Consider the following 21,059-nt stretch of genomic DNA (forward strand, 5'->3'; position numbering starts at 1 on the left):
GCCGACCGACCGGTGCGGGCGGGTGGGTCGAGCGGCATGAAAGGGGGGAGGCGGGGCCGAGCGATTTCGTTAACGAAGATTTTAGACCATTGATTGTGTGATCAGACGGTTCATATTGTGATTTGGATCTGCCCTCTCGTGCTTTTATAGTGGTAGTAGATAGTACTAGATAGATAGATTTTGTGGGCAGTAATGCTACACGTACAAACGAGTTACAGGTTTTACAAAGAGGGTTAACTTGATTGGTGAGGCGGCCCACTCCCTTAAAATCGGGGGGCAAGTTTGTGATTGGTTAGTAGATGAAAAGAGTTTGTAAACTTATATATTTGTTTGGATGTCTAGCATTTTTGTTTTGTGGGTGCCAAGGGACCCAAGCCGCAGCAACACTCAACACTCAACACTGAGGGAGGGTCCTCGCGCGCGGGTGTAGCTGTTACTGCTAGGAGCACTGTCGCGCTTTAAATTACTCCTCGTCCTCGAGGCTGAGGGCCGACGCAGACCATTTACGCTGCAACCTGCAAGCCGGCCGGCCGAGGGAGGGGCGATGGGTTCCGACGCGGCGGCGGTGAGCACCGTGCGGGAGGCTGCGCGCATGACGTGGGAGGAGTCCAAGCGCGTCTGGGGCATCGGCATGCCCATCGCCATCGCCGGGCTCAGCATTTACGCCGTCGGCTCCGTCACCACCATCTTCGTTGGCCACCTCGGCAACCTGCCCCTCGCCGCCGCCTCCATCGGCCTCTCCGTCTTCGCCACCTTCTCCCTCGGATTCTTTGTATACGCTTTGCCCGGTCGCTAGATCACACACCGTTCTTAGTTAGTTCCTTGACTATGTTCTTCTGATGCTAATATGCGCGCGCGTGCATGCAGCTCGGCATGGGGAGCGCTCTGGAGACGCTGTGCGGGCAGGCGTTCGGCGCCGGCCAGGTGTCCATGCTTGGCGTCTACCTGCAGCGCTCCTGGATCATCCTCGCCGTCGCCGCGCTCCTCATGGTGCCCTTCTACGTCTTCGCCGAGCCGATCCTCCTCGCCATCGGCCAGGACCCCGCCGTCGCGCGCGAGGCCGCCCGCTTCGCGCTCTACATCCTCCCCGGCGCCTTGTCCTTCGCCGTCAACTTCCCCACCGCCAAGTTCCTCCAGTCGCAGAGCAAGGTCATCGTGCCCGTCTGGATCTGCGTCGGCAGCCTCTGCTTCCACGTCGCGCTCTCCTACCTCCTCGTCACCGTCCTCGGATGGGGCTCCCCCGGCGCCGCCGTCGCCTACAACCTCTCCCTCTGGGCCATCGCTCTGGGCCAGTCCGCCTACATCATCGGCTGGTGCAAGGACGGCTGGAGGGGCTGGTCCATGGCCGCCTTCAACGACATGTGGGCCTTCGTCAGGCTCTCCCTCGAGTCCGCCGTCATGATCTGCCTTGAGATCTGGTACCTCAGCACCATCACCGTCCTCACCGGCAACCTCCAGGATGCGCAGATTGCCGTCGATTCGCTGGGCGTCTGGTATACTCCACTATATATGCTTGCTTCACAAGACTCATCATACATGCATATGCATATAGTATATGGCTGATGGAGCTGACAGAATACTCGATCGTGCTTAATTAATTTTTCAGCATGAACATAAACGGGTGGGAGAATATGATCTTCATTGGCATCAACGCTGCTATCAGGTCAGCTTAATTCAAACTCTATAATTAAAATTTTATTGGTTCTTGTTTTGTTCAAGAATTCTTCATCTTCACCAACCGTCAAATTTTACTAGTTTCTAAACAAACTGCTACCACCTACTACCTCTTTACGTTTTCAGTGTTCGAGTCTCCAATGAGCTGGGCGCTGGCCGTCCAAGGGCAGCCATGCACGCTGTCATCGTCATCATTGCCGAGTCGCTGCTCATCGGGCTGCTATGCATGGCCCTCGTCTTGATCTTCAGAGATAACTTCGCCATCATCTACACCACCGATTTGGAGCTCCAGCACGCCGTCTCCAAGATCGCCGGACTCCTTGGCTTGACCATGGTGCTCAACAGCGTGCAGCCTGTGGTTTCAGGTACGATTCTTTCTGTTCATGCATGTACGTCACAGGCACATCATGCATGATCGATGATTTCATTTTTTGTCCATGCATGTCACCTCAACCTCATCCCCGGAGTTGATCTCATGATGGTTCAGGGGTTGCTGTTGGAGGAGGATGGCAAGGCCTTGTTGCATACATCAACCTAGGCTGCTACTACGTTCTCGGATTGCCCTTGGGCTATCTTCTCGGCTACAAGTTCAACTATGGAGTTGGGGTAATTCATTATACATGTTATTTCATTGGAGAGTGGCACTACTTTCCCTATTTGATTGAACTACTACATATTGCAACATAATTAACGAATGATAAAGAACATTTACGGTCTCTATGATTTTGTGGCTCTAATTTCAGGGGATTTGGGCTGGTATGCTTTGCGGGATTGCACTTCAGACACTGATTTTACTCTTCATAGTGTGGAGAACAGATTGGAATGCAGAGGTATGAATTTCCATCACCCTTCCGGTTTTCACCATGTGTTTTGTGTGTGTGTCAAAACTTGATGAACACAACAACTTTTAAAGAGTCAATTAATTGAAGGATGTTAGCCTATCCTTATAATATAACTAACTGTTAATTAGGCACCAATTATTGAAACAACTATACATACAGGAACACATGTCATAAAACCTTTCCAATCTTCCGTAACCACATATCGTACTTATGATTTATTTCTTTCTTTGTGTTGATTTCAGACAAATTATATGTATTTTTTTCCTGTTATTTGTATGGAAATCCTGAGCTTTCCACCTTGGTCATCAACTGCAGGCTGCGCTAGCTTCAAGCCGTGTGCAAAAGTGGGGTGGCACCGATGGAACCAAGCCTCTCCTGGAAGATGACTAGATCACCTAAACATTATCTCTTCTTAAGCTTGTCTTGGTATTGATGATATCATATATCATTGAGAAATTTTTAGTACCAACAATAGGGTATGAAACCAGGAACGCTCAAGATTAGGGGCCGTGATTTCTGATATCAAGTATCTGGCATCTGGCTTTGCTCGCCGCTCCTTCCTTCATATCAAGCGTGGGTTGAATATGTTGGCACATAAGTCAGTTTGTCGTTGTGAGCATATTGTAAATTGTTTTTACTGCGGTGTCATTCCGGAATGTATTCGGGGTGAAGTATGTATTGATGTTCATTAATCAATAATGTGCCAACTTTATTTATAAAAAAAGGGTATGGAAACCAGGTTGAACATGCCAAATTACTTATATGCCTATGGATGTACATGCATCGTTACGAGTCTAAATGGTTGTGCGCATATTTGTATGTGGAGGCGGGTCTTTTTTTCTGTTATCTGGAAAAAAAATCATCAACTTTGTTGACATGGTACCGGTGCACTGTGAGTTACATAATTGTGTTTTTTCAAGGAAATGCCTAGAACTCATCTAGATGAGATATAGTTTGGTCTCATTCATCTCTTTTTCTTTTCTTTACATCACTAATAGAGGTTGTCATTGTTTTTCCCCGTGCTGCCTTTTCTTGTTGTTATGTAGGCTGGGCTGGGCTTGTTTTGTACTACGTAGCTATGTACTCCTCGTCCACTGCTGCTTGTGTCTTGTTTTCTTTTTCTTTTTTCTTTTTACATTTGCATGGCTGGAGTATTTGAGAAAAAAAGGAAGGAAGTGCTTAGACACACATCTTCTACGCATGTCAAGTAGGATATAGTATGCATCATGTTCACTGCTGCTTGTGTCTTGTTTTTTTTTTTTGCATTTGCATTTGCATGGATCATGTCATTTTACTCCCCTAGACTAGATAACATGGCGATACGTGTCTTGTTCACTTGCAACCGTACATATAAATATAATACAAATTTGATGTAGCGATCCTGTCTCAAATAGTCGTGGTTGCATCAAATATGACGTGTGTCACATGTAGTTGCGCAAAGGTGAGCGGGCAGAAAAAATGTTATTTTTGAAAAAAAAATTGAGTCACACATGTTGCCCAATTGTTGTGACGGGTGAAATTTTGCATGTGTGCGTCACATGCAACTCGTGCTCATGCGACTAGTAGAAAAATCTAAATAAAATTAAATCAAGCATATGCACCAACTTTGCGCACGTACGCACTGGCATGAGAACATAAAAATAAAAATAAAAAGCAAACACACAATTGGCCTATCTCCAATTGTAGTCGCTTTGTGCATGTGCACTTGCAGCCTTGCAGTTGCATGTGGACATGTAACTTGCCCGACAACCCTCTCGCCACTATAATCGCAGTCAATATGTGCCCATGTAGTTGCAGTCGAGTTATAACTTTTACAGTTGCATGTCTAGTGGTGAACATGCAACTGGCCCCGACACTCTCACCCGACCCTAGTTGCAGTCACATGCGTGCCCCTGATGTTGCAGTTGGATTACAACACTTGCATTTGCATGTCTAGTGATGCACATGCAATTGGCCCGACAACTCAATTGTAGTCGCTTTGTGCACATGCATTGCAGTCGGGTTACAACACTTGCATGTCTAGTAGTGCACTTGCAACTGGCCCTGAGAACTCCCCACCTGACCCAATTTGCAGTCAAGTACGTGTCCCTGCAGTTGCAGTCAGGTTACAACGCTTGAAGTTACATGTCTAGTGGTGGACATGCAAGTGGCCCGACAACCCTGTCGTGGCCGGGTTGCAGCCACTTTGTCCCCATCCAATTGCAGTGGAGTTACAACGCTTGCATTTGCATGTCTAGTGATGGACATGCAACTAGCTCTGAGAACTCCCCACTGACCCCAGTTGCAGTCAGGTTACAACACTTGCAGTTGCATGTCTAGTGATGGACATGCAAGTGGCTCGACAACCCCCATCTCGACCTGCAGTGGGGTTATAATGCTTGCAGTTGCATGTGTAGTGGTGGACATGCAACTGGCCCCCAATAACTCCCTTTCGACCCCAGACACAGTCCCTTTTCCCCTACAGTTGCAGTCAGGTTACAATGCTTGTAGTTGCATGCCTAGTGGTAGACATGCAACTAGCCCCAACAACTCCCTACAGCCCCCAATTGCAGTCGCTTTGTGCACATGCAGTTGCAGTTGGTTTAAAATGCTTGCAGTTACGTGTCTAGTGATCGACATGCAACTGGCCCCAACAAGTCCCCTTCCAACCCTAGATACATACAGTTGCAGTGGCTTGTCTAATAATAGATTTGCTTGATTAAATATCAAAAACAATGATGTTGTACATTTGTGGTCTTTGTACAACAATAAAAAAACAGCAAGAGAAGAAGAAAACCGTGGTGGAAAAAGATCTCGAGACCACTTTCGCAAACAAACAAAAAAAAAACTGGACACAAAAAAGAACTGAACACTTGTGTTAGGAGTTCAGCAGATTTGCTCTCTTCTTCTACCGCTCGCTGCTTGCGTATAAAAAAGAAAAAGAACGAATGAATGAACAACAAAAGCAGTGTTGCGTTTAAGTTGAGAAGAATAAACAGTGTTGCATTTCCTAGGCCGTGATCGGCCGCTAGCGTGCAAACAAGGCCAAAACTGAAAACGGGCCGCCATGGGCTGTAGACATCATTTATGCGGCAACTACACCAATCGAGATATGATTTTAATCCAATGGTTGTGATAGTGAATGAGACCAAATTAAAACTCAGCTAGCTGAGTTCTAGCAAATCCGGTTTTTTCAATTATTAAGAAAAGGACAGGGCAACACTCCTCGATTGAAAGAAATATGTAAAATAAAATTCCATGTTAACTACTACTCCCTCCGTTCCAAAATAGATGACTCAACTTTGTACTAATTTAGTATAAAGTTAGTATAAAGTTGGGTCATCTATTTTGAAACGAAGGGAGTATATATAATCTTATTTGTCGGAAGAAGTAGAGTGGTTGAAGGAGTGGTCATTGCGGTGTAAACAATCATGTTTGGACCAAATGTTTCAACCATCAAGTGAAGTAAAGAAGAGAAATTTATTGCGCTCACTGCAAAAATTTTAGACTGGCCCATCTTCCTTAGGATGTTTTGCTTCCACATAGTTCGCAGATGCAACGACAACACGTGCATGTGTACACCCTCAGAAAATACACCGTATATCAACATACGATAAAAATTCAACACGTATGCTTGCTTCTTCCCGACCTCATCATCAGGGACTATGACGCCCGTGAGGACGAGAGAACCCTTGGGCAAAACCAGCTCATAGTTGCAGTCCCTCGGGGACCCTTGACACAAGCACGACCTGCTGCTCCATGGCGATTCATGACCTTACCACGGCGTGAGGTGAAACTGGAACTACTGGCCTGCCATCCACCGACATGAACGACTATGGCATCACATCCATGCATCTTGCGGTTCGGGTGCGGTATCTCGGGTGTCGGCCGAGCTTCCTTGGGTGCACAAACGCGAGGAAAAACCATGACGAAAGGTTTGAAAGCCGCCGCATTCCCCGCAGGAAATTTTCCGTTACATCGGACTGGATGTTCATTGGACCTAAATATCTCGGGAAAGTTCGATCTGGGGGACCCCCAGCGAACGAATCGTTCAGTATGTGAGGAACCCTCCAGTGAAGGAAATCAGTCATGTCTAGCGTTCGCACTAGGGAGCCCCCAGTGCGACCACCTATCTAGCCCATAGGCCCAGCTAAAAGAAGTTATTTTTGGGAAAAGAATGCATGGATATAAAAAATCTTATAGAGAAAAAGGAACAAATTATATTTTTTTCATGTTGTAAGTGTATGGAAAAATGTTATATTATAATTTTAAAAACTACCATCCTGTAATGTACAATTTACCAAGATATATTTGAAAAATGGGATGATGGCAAGTTCAAGAAAAAAAACATGACGAAAAATATGATTTCCATGGCACCCTAATTTGCCATGTGTGTTGGACGAAAGAATCATATAGTTGCCAAGTGAGCATTATTTTTTTCCATGTCCTGGAAAACAGAAAGTATTTGGAATTGACATGTGACCATAAAAAATAATTTTAAAAGTTGCCCATGTGTGTAAAACCAAATTCATAGAGTTGCCATGTGAGGATGAAAAGTATGTTCTAAAATTTGTGTTCGGATTTTTTTTTGTGAAAATGCCATGTCACTATAAAATTATTTTTCAAATTTTCCATTAGCTGAGAACAAAAATCATAGAGTTTTCCATGTGTGTGATCTATTTCTTGTAATACAATTTGTGATGATTTGGAATTTCCCCCTCAATTTGCCATGTTGAACTAATTGACATAGTACGTAATGCCATTAGTAAAATGAATTTGCCATGCTATCCACAATAAAAAAAATGATGTGATGCACACGAAAAAAACTTTCCATGATTCCAAAAAATGGTAATAGAGACAACATGCATGTGAGTTTCGCCATGATGACAAGTACGGTATAAAAATTGCTATGATGAAATAGAAACCAATTACAATGGCAAAAACACATCTAAATTCATAATGGAGACAATTAAATCTTTCCATGTTCTGATTAGTGAAATTGCCATGTACCTACGAGTAAAAATTGCGCATGGCAAGATTAGAGAAAATCATTCTCTAAAAAACAGTTAAAGTTTCAAAAAAATTGGTAAAAAAAGGGGGAGATGGAAAATTTAGAGAATTTGTTCGTTTCAAAAAGGGGTGGCAAACTAAGGTGATTTGTTCTCTAAGAAAGGTATGGCGACCATTATACAATTTAATATATTTGATACATACAACAAATTAGCCATGGTGTTGGTAGCAAAAAGGCCATGCATGAAACTTATACATTTGCCATTCATGAGGAACTAACATTTGCCATAACTTGAAAAACAAAACAACAAAAAGCTTAAACAATTATGTTTGAACTTAAGTTGGGGCACACGAAAAATTCATATATTTTTCATCGAAAATCTTAACAATTATGAAGATTTATGCAATTTGTCGTGTTTGATGGAATAAAATGATATCAATTTGCCATGTGCTCTTTGTTGAATTTGCCATGGTCAATACAATAAATTTGTCGTGGTCAATGCAAAAAAAAAAGACATGTGTTTTGATTGGAGAGTGGCACTACTTTCCCTATTTTATTGAACTACTACAAATTGCGAAATAAAAAATAAAGGACATTTACAGTCTCTATGATTTTGTGGCTCTAATTTCAGGGGATTTGGGCTGGTATGCTTTTGCGGGATTGCACTTCAGACACTGATTTCACTCTTCATAGTTTGGAGAACATATTGGAATGCAGAGGTATGAATTTCCATTACCCTTCTCATTTTCACCATGTGTTTTGTGTGTGTCAAAACTTGATGAACAAAACTTTAAAAGAGCCAGTTAATTGGAGGATGTTAGCCTATCACTATACACTACTAGGGAAAAACTTATAGGCAGACGCTTACTAGTAGCGTGGGTTTATACCCCTCGCTGCTGCTACTTACTAGTAGCGCGGGTTTATAACCCCCGCTACAACTAAGTTGATAGTAGTAGCGCGGGTTTATAACCCTCGCTACTACTAAGTGGTCTCTGCCGTGCCCCCTCGGGACATGCCATAGTAGTAGCGAGGGGTATAAACCCGCGCTACTACTAAGTTGATAGTAGTTGCGCGGATTTATAACCCTCGCTACTACTAAGTGGTCTCTACAGTGCCCACCCGGGACATGCCATAGTAGTAGCGAGGGGTATAAACCCGCGCTACTACTAACGACCACCAAGACATGTGTGTTGGGGAACGTAGCAGAAATTCAAAATTTTCTATGCATCACCAAGATCAATCTATGGAGTTTACTAGCAACGAGAGGGAAGGAGTGCATCTACATACCCTTGTAGATCGCGATGCGGAAGCGTTGCAAGAACGCGGATGAAGGAGTCGTACTCGTAGCGATTCAGATCGCGGTTGATTCCGATCTAAGCACCGAAGAACGGTGCCTCCGCGTTCAACACACGTGCAGCCCGGTGACGTCTCCCACGCCTTGATCCAGCAAGGAGAGAGGGAGAGGTTGGGGAAGACTCCATCCAGCAGCAGCACAACGGCGTGGTGGTGGTAGAGGAGCGTGGCAATCCTGCAGGGCTTCGCCAAGCACCGCGGGAGAGGAGGAGGGAGAGGGGTAGGGCTGCGCCAAAAGAGAGGTGTTCTCGTGTGTCTGGCAGCCCCAAAACCTCAAGTATATATAGGGGAGGGGGAGGGGCTGCGCCCCCATCTAGGGTTCCCCCCCCCCAAGGGGTGCGGCCAGCCCTAGATGGGACTTGGGGGGCGGCCAAAGGGGGGGAGAGAGGGGGGCGCCCCACTAGATGGGCCTTAGGCCCATCTTAGCCTAGGGTTTCCCCCTTCCCCCCCTTCCTGCGCCCTGGGCCCCTTGTGGGAGGCGCACCAGCCCACCTAGGGGCTGGTCCCTTCCCACACTTGGCCCACGCAGCCCTCTGGGGCCGGTGGCCCCACCTGGTGGACCCCGGGACCCTCCCGGTGGTCCCGGTACATTACCGATAGCACCCGAAACTTTTCCGGTGACCAAAACAGGACTTCCCATATATAAATCTTTACCTCCGGACCATTCCGGAACTCCTCGTGACGTCCGGGATCTCATCCGGGACTCCGAACAACATTCGGTAACCACGTATATCTATTCCCTATAACCCTAGCATCATCGAACCTTAAGTGTGTAGACCCTACGGGTTCGGGAACCATGCAGACATGACCGAGACGTTCTCCGGTCAATAACCAACAGCGGGATCTGGATACCCATGTTGGCTCCCACATGTTCCACGATGATCTCATCGGATGAACCACGATGTCGGGGATTCAATCAATCCCATATACAATTCCCTTTGTCTATCGGTATGTTACTTGCCCGAGATTCGATCGTTGGTATCCCGATACCTTGTTCAATCTCGTTACCGGCAAGTCTCTTTACTCGTTCCGTAACTCACATCATCCCGTGATCAACTCCTTGGTCACATTGTGCACATTATGATGATGTCCTACCGAGTGGGCCCAGAGATACCTCTCCGTTTACACGGAGTGACAAATCCCAGTCTCGATTCATGCCAACCCAATAGACACTTTCGGAGATACCTGTAGTGCACCTTTATAGCCACCCAGTTACGTTGTGACGTTTGGTACACCCAAAGCATTCCTACGGTATCCGGGAGTTGCACAATCTCATGGTCTAAGGAAATGATACTTGACATTAGAAAAGCTCTGAGCAAACAAACTACACGATCTTGTGCTAGGCTTAGGATTGGGTCTTGTGCATCACATAATTCTCCTAATGATGTGATCCCGTTATCAACGACATCCAATGTCCATGGTCAGGAAACCGCAACCATCTATTGATCAACGAGCTAGTCAACTAGAGGCTTACTAGGGACATGGTGTTGTCTATGTATCCACACATGTATCTGAGTTTCCTATCAATACAATTCTAGCATGGATAATAAACGATTATCACGAACAAGGAAATATAATAATAACCAATTTATTATTGCCTCTAGGGCATATTTCCAACAGTCTCCCACTTGCACTAGAGTCAATAATCTAGTTCACATCACCATGTGATTAACACTCACAGGTCACATCACCATGTGACCAACATCCAAAGAGTTTACTAGAGTCAACAATCTAGTTCACATCACTATGTGATTAACACTCAATGAGTTCTGGTTTGATCATGTTATGCTTGTGAGAGAGGTTATTAGTCAACGGGTCTGAACCTTTAAGATCCGTGTGTGCTTTACGAATATCTATGTCATCTTGTGGATGCTACCACGCGCTACTTGGAGCCATTTCAAATAACTGCTCTACTATACGAATCCGGTTTACTACTCAGAGTCATCCGGATAAGTGTCAAAGTTCGCATCGACGTAACCCTTTACGACGAACTCCTTTTCACCTCCATAATCGAGAAAATTCCTTAGTCCACTAGATACTAAGGATAAGTTCGATCGCTGTCATATGATCCATTCCCGGATCACTATTGTACCCCTTGACCAACTCATGGCAAGGCACACTTCAAGTGCGGTACACAGCATAGCATACTGTAGAGCCTACGTCTAAAGCATAGGGGACGACCTTCGTCCTTTCTCTCTCTTCTGCTGTGGTCAGGTCTTGAGTCTTACTCAATACTCACACCTTGTAACACAGCCAAGAACTCCTTCTTTGCTGATCTATTTTGAACTCTTTCAAAATCATGTCAAGGTGTGCGTTCTTTGAAAGTATCATCAGGTGTCTTGATCTATCTCTATAGATCTTGATGCCCAATATGTAAGCAGCTTTATCCAGGTCTTCCCTTGAAAAACTCCTTTCAAACAACCCTTTATGCTTTCCAGAAATTTTACATCATTTCGGATCAACAATATGTCCTTCACATATACTTATCAGAAATGTTGTAGCGCTCCCACTCACTTTATTGTAAATACAAGTTTCTAACAAACTTTGTATAAACCCAAAAACTTTGATCACTCCATCAAAGCGTATATTCTGACTCCGAGATGCTTGCTCTAGTCCATGGAAGGATCGCTGGAGCTAGCATACCTTTTAGCATCCTTAGGATCGACAAAACCTTTCTGATTGTATCACATACAACCTTTCCTTATGAAAACTGGTAAGGAAACTTGTTTTGACATCCATCTGCCAGATTTCATAAATGCAGCTAATGCTAACACGATTCCGACGGACTTAAGCATCGCTACGGATGAGAAAATCTCATCGTAGTCAACTCCTTGAACTTGTGAAAATACTCTTTGCCACAAGTCGAGCTTCATAGACGGTAACATTACCGTCCACGTCCGTCTTCTTCTTAATGAACCATTTATCTCGGATTTCATGGCTTCTAACCATTTGTCGGAATATGGGCCCACCATCGCTTCTCCATAGCTCGTAGGTTCATTGTTGTCTAGCAACATGACTTCCAAGACAGGATCACGCATTACTCTGAAGTAGTACGCATCCTCGTCGTCCCACGAGGTTTGGTAGTGACTTGATCCGAAGTTTCATGATCACTATCATAAGCTTCCACTTCAATTGGTGTAGGTGCCACAGGAACAACTTCCTGTGCCCTGCTACACACTAGTTGAAGTGACGGTTCAATAACCTTATCAAGTCTCCACCATCCTCCCACTCAATTCTTTCGGGAGAAACTTTTCCTCGAGAAAGGACTCATTTCTAGAAGCAATTACTTTTGCTTCCAGATCTGAAATAGGAGGTATACCCAACTGTTTTGGGTATTGTATGAAGATGCATTTATCCGCTTTGGGTTCGAGCTTATCAGCCTGAAACTTTTCCATAAGCGTCGCAGCCCCAAACTTTTAAGAAACGACAACTTAGGTTTCTCTAAACGGTGTCGTCTCAACGGAATTGCGTGGTGCCCCTTTTAAAGTGAATGCGGTTATCTCTAATGCCTAACCCATAAACGATAGTGGTAATTCGATAAGAGACATCATGGTATGCACCATATCCAATAGGGTGCAGTTATGATGTTCGGACACACCATCACACTGTGGTGTTCCAGGTGGTATTAATTGTGAAACACTTTCCACAATGTCTTAATTGTGTGCCAAACTCGTAACTCAGATACTCATCTCTATGATCATATCACAGACATTTTATCCTCTTGTCACGACGATCTTCAACTTCACTCTGAAATTACTTGAACCTTTCAATAATTCAGACTTGTGTTTCATCAAGTAAATACACTCAGCATCTACTCAAATCATCTGTGAAGTAAGAACATAACGATATCCACTGCATGCCTCAGCACTCATTGGACTGCATACATCAAAATGTATTACTTCCAATAAGTTGCTCTCTTGTTCCATCTTACTGAAAACGAGGCCTTTCAGTCATCTTGCCCATGTGGTATGATTTGCATGTCTCAAGTGATTCAAAATCAAGTGAGTCCAAACGATCCATCTGCATGGAGTTTCTTCATGCATATATACCAATAGACATGATTCGCATGTCTCAATCTTTTCAAAAACGAGTGAGTCCAAAGATCCATCTACATGGAGCTTCTTCATGCGTTCTATACCAATATGACTCAAATGGCAGTGCCACAAGTATGTGGTACTATCATTACTATTTTATATCTTTTGGCACGAACATGTGTATCACTGCGATCGAGATTCATTTTAGGTGCAAGACCATTGAAGGTATTATTCAAATAAACAGAGTAACCATTATTCTCCTTAAATGAATAACCGTATTGCGATAAACATAATCCAATCATGCTCAACGCAAACACCAAATCTCGATGGTAGAGGGAGCATGCGATGCTTGATCACATCAACCTTGGAAACACTTCCAACACATATCGTCATCTCACCTTTAGCTAGTCTCCGTTTATTCTGCAGCTTTTATTTCGAGTTACTAACACTTAGCAACCGAACCGGTATCTAATACCCTGGTGCTGCTAGGAGTACTAGTAAAGTACACATTCATATAATGTATATCCAATATACTTCTGTCGACCTTGCCTGCCTTCTCATCTACCAAGTATCTAGGGTAGTACTGCTTCAGTGACCGTTCCCCTCATTACAGAAGCACTTAGTCTCGGGTTTGGGTTCAACCTTGGGATTCTTCACTAGAGCAGCAAATGATTTGCTGTTTCATGAAGTATCCCTTTTGCCCTTGCCCTTCTTAAACTAGTGGTTTTACTAACCATCAACAATTGATGCTCCTTCTTGATTTCTACTTTCGCGGTGTCAAACATCGCGAATAGCTCAAGGATCATCATAACTATCCCTGATATGTTATAGTTCATCACGAAGCTCTACTAGCTTGGTGGCAGTGACTATGGAGAACCATCACTATCTCATCTGGGAGATTAACTCCCACTCGATTCAAGCGATTGTGGTACTCAGACAATCTGAGCACATGCTCAACGATTGAGCTTTTCTCCCTTAGTTTGCAGGCTTAAGAAACTTGTTAGAGGTCTCATACCTCTTAACGTGGGCACTAGTCTGAAATCCCAATTTCAGTCTTCGGAACATCTCATATGTTCTGCGACGTTTCAAAACCGTCTTTGGTGCCACAATTCTAAACCGTTAGCAATACGCACTGAACTATCACGTAGTCATCAAAACGTGTATGTCAAATGTTTCGCAACATCTACAGACGACGCTGAGGTTCAGCACACCGAGCGGTGCATTAAGGACATAAGCCTTCTGTGCAGCAATGAGGACAATCCTCAGTTTACGGACCCAGTCCGCATAATTGCTACTATCAACTTTCAACCAAATTTTTCTCTAGGGACATATCTTAAACAGTAGAACTAAAGCGTATTACATAATTTGCAAAGACCTTTTGACTATGTTCATGATAATGAAGTTCATCTGATTATTTAATGAACTCCCACTCAGATAGACATCCCTCTAGTCATCTAAGTGATACATGATCCGAGTCAAACTAGGCCGTGTCCGATCATCACGTGAGACGGACTAGTCATCATCGGTGAACATCTCCATGTTGATCGTATCTGCTATACGACTCATGTTCGACCTTTCGGTCTCTTGTGTTCCGAGGCCATGTCTGTACATGCTAGGCTCGTCAAGTCAACCTAAGTGTTTCGCATGTGTTCCGAGGCCATGTCTGTACATGCTAGGCTCGTCAACACCCGTTGTATTCGAACGTAAGAATCTATCACACCCGATCATCACGTGGTGCTTCGAAACAACGAACCTTCGCAACGGTGCACAGTTAGGGGGAACACGTCTCTTGAAATTTTAGTGAGGGATCATCTTATTTATGCTACCGTCGTTCTAAGCAAATAAGATGTAAACATGACAAACATCACATGCAAAACATAAAGTGACGTGATATGGCCAATATCATCTTGCGCCTTTGATCTCCATCTTTGAGGCGCGGCATGATCACCTTCGTCACCGGCATGACACCATGATCTCCATCATCATGATCTCCATCATCGTGTCTTCATGAAGTTGTCTCGCCAACTATTACTTCTACTACTATGGCTAACGGTTAGCAATAAAGTAAAGTAATTACATGGCGTGATTCATTGACACGCAGGTCATACAATAAATTAAGACAACTCCTATGGCTCCTGCCGGTTGTCATACTCATTGACATGCAAGTCGTGATTCCTATTACAAGAACATGATCAATCTCATACATCACATATATCATTCATCACATCCTTTTGGCCATATCACATCACATAGCATACCCTGCAAAAACAAGTTAGACGTCCTCTAATTGTTGTTGCATGTTTTACGTGGCTGCTATGGGATTCTAGCAAGAACGTTTCTTACCTACGCAAAAGCCACAACGTGATATGCCAATTTCTATTTACCCTTCATAAGGACCCTTTTCATCGAATCCGATCCGACTAAAGTGAGAGAGACAGACACCCGCTAGCCACCTTATGCAACTAGTGCATGTCAGTCGGTGGAACCTGTCTCACGTAAGAGTACGTGTAAGGTCGGTCCGGGCCGCTTCATCCCACGATGCCGCCGAATCAAGATAAGACTAGTAACGACAAGTAAATTGACAAAATTGACGCCCACAACTACTTTGTGTTCTACTCGTGCATAGAAACTACGCATAGACCAAGCTCATGATGCCACTGTTGGGGAACGTAGCAGAAATTCAAAATTTTCTACGCATCACCAAGATCAATCTATGGAGTTTACTAGCAACGAGAGGGAAGGAGTGCATCTACATACCCTTGTAGATCGCGATGCGGAAGCGTTGCAAGAACGCGGATGAAGGAGTCGTACTCGTAGCGATTCAGATCGCGGTTGATTCCGATCTAAGCACCGAAGAACGGTGCCTCCGCGTTCAACACACGTGCAGCCCGGTGACGTCTCCCACGCCTTGATCCAGCAAGCAAAGAGGAAGAGGTTGGGGAAGACTCCATCCAGCAGCAGCACGACGGCGTGGTGGTGATAGAGGAGCGTGGCAATCCTGCAGGGCTTCGCCAAGCACCGCGGGAGAGGAGGAGGGAGAGGGGTAGGGATGCGCCAAAAGAGAGGTGTTCTCGTGTGTCTGGCAGCCCCAAAACCTCAAGTATATATAGGGGAGGGGGAGGGGCTGCGCCCCCAAGGGGTGCGCCAGCCCTAGATGGGACTTGGGGGGCGGCCAAAGGGGGGAGAGAGGGGGGCGCCCCACTAGATGGGCCTTAGGCCCATCTTAGCCTAGGGTTTCCCCCTTCCCCCCTTCCTGCGCCCTGGGCCCCTTGTGGGAGGCGCACCAGCCCACCTAGGGGCTGGTCCCTTCCCACACTTGGCCCACGCAGCCCTCTGGGGCCGGTGGCCCCAGCTGGTGGACCCCCGGGACCCTCCCGGTGGTCCCGGTACATTACCGATAGCACCCGAAACTTTTCCGGTGACCAAAACAGGACTTCCCATATATAAATCTTTACCTCCGGACCATTCCGGAACTCCTCGTGACGTCGGGGATCTCATCCGGGACTCCGAACAACATTCGGTAACCACGTATATCTATTCCCTATAACCCTAGCGTCATCGAACCTTAAGTGTGTAGACCCTACGGGTTCGGGAACCATGCAGACATGACCGAGACGTTCTCCGATCAATAACCAACAGCGGGATCTGGATACCCATGTTGGCTCCCACATGTTCCATGATGATCTCATCGGATGAACCACGATGTCGGGGATTCAATCAATCCCATATACAATTCCCTTTGTCTATCGGTATGTTACTTGCCCGAGATTCGATCGTCGATATCCCGATACCTTGTTCAATCTCGTTACCGGCAAGTCTCTTTACTCGTTCCGTAACTCACATCATCCCGTGATCAACTCCTTGGTCACATTGTGCACATTATGATGATGTCCTACCGTGTGGGCCCAGAGATACCTCTCCGTTTACACGGAGTGACAAATCCCAGTCTCGATTCGTGCCAACCCAACAGACACTTTCGGAGATACCTGTAGTGCACCTTTATAGCCACCCAATTACGTTGTGACGTTTGGTACACCCAAAGCATTCCTACGGTATCCGGGAGTTGCACAATCTCATGGTCTAAGGAAATGATACTTGACATTAGAAAATCTCTGAGCAAACGAACTACACGATCTTGTGCTAGGCTTAGGATTGGGTCTTGTCCATCACATCATTCTCCTAATGATGTGATCCCGTTATCAACGACATCCAATGTCCATGGTCAGGAAACCGCAACCATCTATTGATCAACGAGCTAGTCAACTAGAGGCTTACTAGGGACATGGTGTTGTCTATGTATCCACACATGTATCTGAGTTTCCTATCAATACAATTCTAGCATGGATAATAAACGATTATCATGAACAAGGAAATATAATAATAACCAATTTATTATTGCCTCTAGGGCATATTTCCAACAATGTGTACACATAGCGTGCGGAGGCCCAAATCCAAACGCACACTCTTCTGATTCCCCTTCTCCTCCCACCTGCGATTCCCTTCCTCACCCACCGCCACTGCCGGCCTCGCACCTCGGCGCCACTCACAAATCCGGCGACCTCCTCTCGCACTGCAGACCCCTCCCCTCCCCCTCCATCCTCCTTCTTCTCCGCTGTTGGAAGGAGAGGGAAACCAGCAGAGCGTCGTCCATGGCGGCGGCCAGATCCGCCATGGACGCAGCCACTTGCACCTCCTCGCCGGGTCAAGGGTCCGACAACAAGCAGCAACAGGTCACCGGGCTTCATCTAGGGTTTCGGGCGTCGGCTCCAACTCCGGCGGCCACCGGTGAGTTCCTCCTCCTACTGCTCTCTATCTCTCTCTTCCTCTTTCTAATAATTTTCTCTTCTTTTGTAGTAGCAGTAGACGAGAGGCGCGGGCACAAGTTGGGTGGCGAAGCACCATCACCATGGACAACTTCGTCCCCTCCAGGACCAGTAGCAGCCATGGATGGAGAGGACGATGACGCCCAGGAGAAGCAGCCACCATGGATGGAATTTTTTTTAATTCTCAATTAGTTAGTAGTAGCGCGGGCCCTGACCCGCGCTACTACTACTAGAAGTAGCAGTAGCGCGGGCCCTGACCCGCGCTACTACTACTAGAAGTAGCAGTAGCGCGGGTACCACCCGCGCTACTGCTAAAAGTTAGCTGTAGCGCCCTAGCAGTAGCGAAGGCCCCCGCGCTACTGCTAGGCAATTACCCGCGCTACTACTAGGGTTTTCCCTAGTAGTGATAATATAACTAACTGTTCATTAGGCACCAATTATTGTAACAAAATGATATCAATTTGCTATGTGATCTTTGATGAATTTACTATGGTCAATACACTAAATTTGCCATCATTAGTGCAAAAAAGAAAACATGTAAAATGGTTTGTTGAGCACATAGTATTACAACTTACAAAGTGAACATGACAAGGACATGAAAGATATTGCCATGGATAGTTTATACCTAATAGGACAACTACTTGGAATTGCCATGGTATAAACATAACTAAAAATATGTGCTAATTGAACATAACATAAGTAGTCAAGTCAAAAGAATCATGGCAATCATGCCGCTTACGTGGGGTGTTTTGTAAAAATCTAAAATCTATTCTCTCCGTATTTAATAGATGAGGCAAATCTTATGCACCTCCGTTTCTAAAAAAATGAATCATGGAAAAAATGAATACAATAAATTTTCCATGGCCAATTTGCTTTGTGACCATTTGTGAATTTTCCATGGTCAAACACAATAAATTTGTCATGGTCAATGCAATGAATTTGCCATGATTAATGCAATAAAATTGTCATGTGAACAGTTTGTTGAAGTATAGTATAAGAACTTAGGAAAAGTGAACATGGCAAGAACATGGTTTGTTTGCCATGAATAGTTTATAGCTCAAGGAAAAGCAACATAGAATTGCCATGGTATAAAACATAGCCAAAAAGGAAAAAAGAAAAACATAGGAAGTCGAAGGCAAAAGCAAGCACAAGAATCATGGCAAGTTTGTGTACAAAAAAAATGTCATGCATAGACACTACTTGCCATGACGTGAAGAAACACATAGTGGTGGCCAAAAACCAGAAAAACCACTAACTATTTACTATTGGCGTATACGGTTTTCGAGAGAAGAAAAAAATCGGTGGAATCGAGCGTGCGATGATATATAGCAACAAAACCTAGATCTAAATGCCAACAAAACCTATCCCATGACGCCCGCGGCCGCCGCACTCTCACTACCGGAATCGCACCCTATGCCGACGGCCCCCGTCGGCATAGGGCCGTCGGCAACATATCCGTCGGCGTAGCCAGGATGACCGTCGGCATAGAAAGGTCGTCGGCATAGACCCTATCCCGACGGTGGCCGTACATCTATGCCGACGGCCCTGGCCGTCGGCAACGTTATCGCCTAACGGCGGCCGCCGTCAAGTGATGTCCAGTACCTGCTTGCCACGTGGCAAGCAGGCGTCACCCCTGAGGCAGGGCTATGCCGACGGCCTAGTCGTCGGCATAGCCCTGCCACGCGGCAGCCACTGGGAGCTCCTGGGGCAGGTCTATGCCGACGGCCTAGCCGTCGGCTTAGTTTGGAACTATGCCGACGGCAAGGCCTAGCCGTCGGCTTAGACTTGCCACGTGAGGGGAGGGGCACACCCCGGAGCCGCGTGCCGGGTGCCTGCACCTGCCACCACGCTTCCACAACCGTAGGAGGGCCCACCGCAACACCTGGCGGCATTGCTACCCCCAAGGTACCCCGTCCCGTCTCCCCTCTCTGTAACACGGCGGAAGCGACGCCCGTGAGGGGGCAATCGATATTATATATATATATATATATATATATATATATATATATAATATAATATATATATATATATATAATCGAGATATGTTTTCTGTACATAAGGCACATTTAAGTTAATCTAATTATTTTGGAAAAAATAAAAAGGAAAAAAGAGAAAATAAATAAAATATGAAAAAAATATTAGAAATCTATGCCTACGGCTATGCCGTCGGCATAGCCACAGCCACGGAAGGGTAGAGCCCTGGATCGATGACGTGGCGTATGGCGCGGATCGATGACGTGGCACCGTCCATTGGCCAGATATGCCACCCCACGGACCGGTGAGCGTTTCGGATCGTTGACGTGGCGGATCACGCGGATCGATGACGTCGGCATAGCTATGCTGACGGCCTTGCAGACGGCCACCGTTAGGCCCCGCTTCGTGCCGTCAAAGGATGTCGCCGCCCGGGTAGCCAGGCCCACAGGTACGCCGACGGCCGCCTCTATGCCGACGGCCGCCGTAGGCATATTGACTTGGATGCCGACGGCTGATCTCTGCCGACGGCCCCCGTCGGCATAGGTTTGTGTATGCCGACGGCTTTTCTACGCCGATGGCCTGACCTGGGCCGTCGGGATACATCCATCTATGCCGACGGGGGCCGTCGGCAATTGGGTAAATTCTGGTAGTGCTGATGTTTTGCCGCTAGCTGCACCCTCTTCGCCTTGTACGAATGAGATCTACGAGTAATCCAGGGAAGGAAAATTGAGACCTTGCCCGCCCGCTCGCCATCTACAAGAAGACGACGTATACGAGCAAGGAGGAACAAATTAAAGGATGCCGAAGCGGCGGCGGCCGTGAGCGACTTTGCCTCGTCTTCGACGACTGGCGCCATGGATTCGGCATCCGCAAGGTAACCCCTTGGCCGGCGAGAACCACGAGCAGGCCGCCGTCTCAGCCCAAGCCGCGCCGTGCGGCGTTTGCCTCATGCTTTCTGCCGCATGGCGGCGTATCCATCGACGTCAGCCTTTGGCACAAGGATCTTGGCGATGGATACAGGAGGTCCCGAGGATCTTGACGTCAATTACTTCTTGATATTGGACAACGTCCGCGCGCGGGGCGTCACCATTGGCCCCAGGCAGGATTTCCTTGTCGCTGAATCCGTCTACTACCTCCCAGTCGGCAACAACAAGCTGTTCATTCTGAGCCGGGAGGTCTTCGTGGTGCTCTGTCTGGAAGAGCGCTGCCCCCCGGCGCCGGTTGGATCTTCCAGCATGGAGTGGTCGCGCCAAGATATCCCTGAGCCGCCATTCAATGCCCGCGACGTCGCCTCCTACGCCATGCACCCCGACGGACGGACCTTCCTCTTCAGCACCAAGAAAAAGGACGCCTCTGAGGCCACCTTCGC

The 21,059-nt window shown here is 46.3% G+C and overlaps 1 protein-coding gene across 1 annotated transcript; it reads left to right on the plus strand.

Moving 5' to 3' along the window:
- Window positions 1–356: 356 nt before the first annotated feature.
- Window positions 357–3,396, plus strand: LOC109759610 (protein DETOXIFICATION 35). Its single transcript, XM_020318435.4, has 7 exons — window positions 357–772; window positions 868–1,493; window positions 1,607–1,663; window positions 1,801–2,039; window positions 2,162–2,280; window positions 2,418–2,504; window positions 2,832–3,396. The coding sequence occupies exons 1-7, from the start codon at window positions 545–547 to the stop codon at window positions 2,904–2,906; spliced, it is 1,431 nt and encodes a 476-aa protein (XP_020174024.1). The 5' UTR covers window positions 357–544; the 3' UTR covers window positions 2,907–3,396.
- Window positions 3,397–21,059: the final 17,663 nt, after the last annotated feature.

Source organism: Aegilops tauschii, chromosome 7 (genome assembly GCF_002575655.3).
Source record: "Aegilops tauschii subsp. strangulata cultivar AL8/78 chromosome 7, Aet v6.0, whole genome shotgun sequence".
NCBI classification, from domain to species: Eukaryota; Viridiplantae; Streptophyta; class Magnoliopsida; order Poales; family Poaceae; genus Aegilops; species Aegilops tauschii.

Excerpts from the sequence above, each read along its gene's own strand:
- LOC109759610 (XM_020318435.4), top strand. The coding sequence starts at position 545 with ATGGGTTCCGACGCGGCGGCGGTGAGCACCGTGCGGGAGGCTGCGCGC. Across the intron at positions 1,664-1,800 it reads GGCATCAACGCTGCTATCAG|TGTTCGAGTCTCCAATGAGC; the intron begins GTCAGCTTAATT and ends TTACGTTTTCAG. Across the intron at positions 2,281-2,417 it reads AGTTCAACTATGGAGTTGGG|GGGATTTGGGCTGGTATGCT; the intron begins GTAATTCATTAT and ends CTCTAATTTCAG.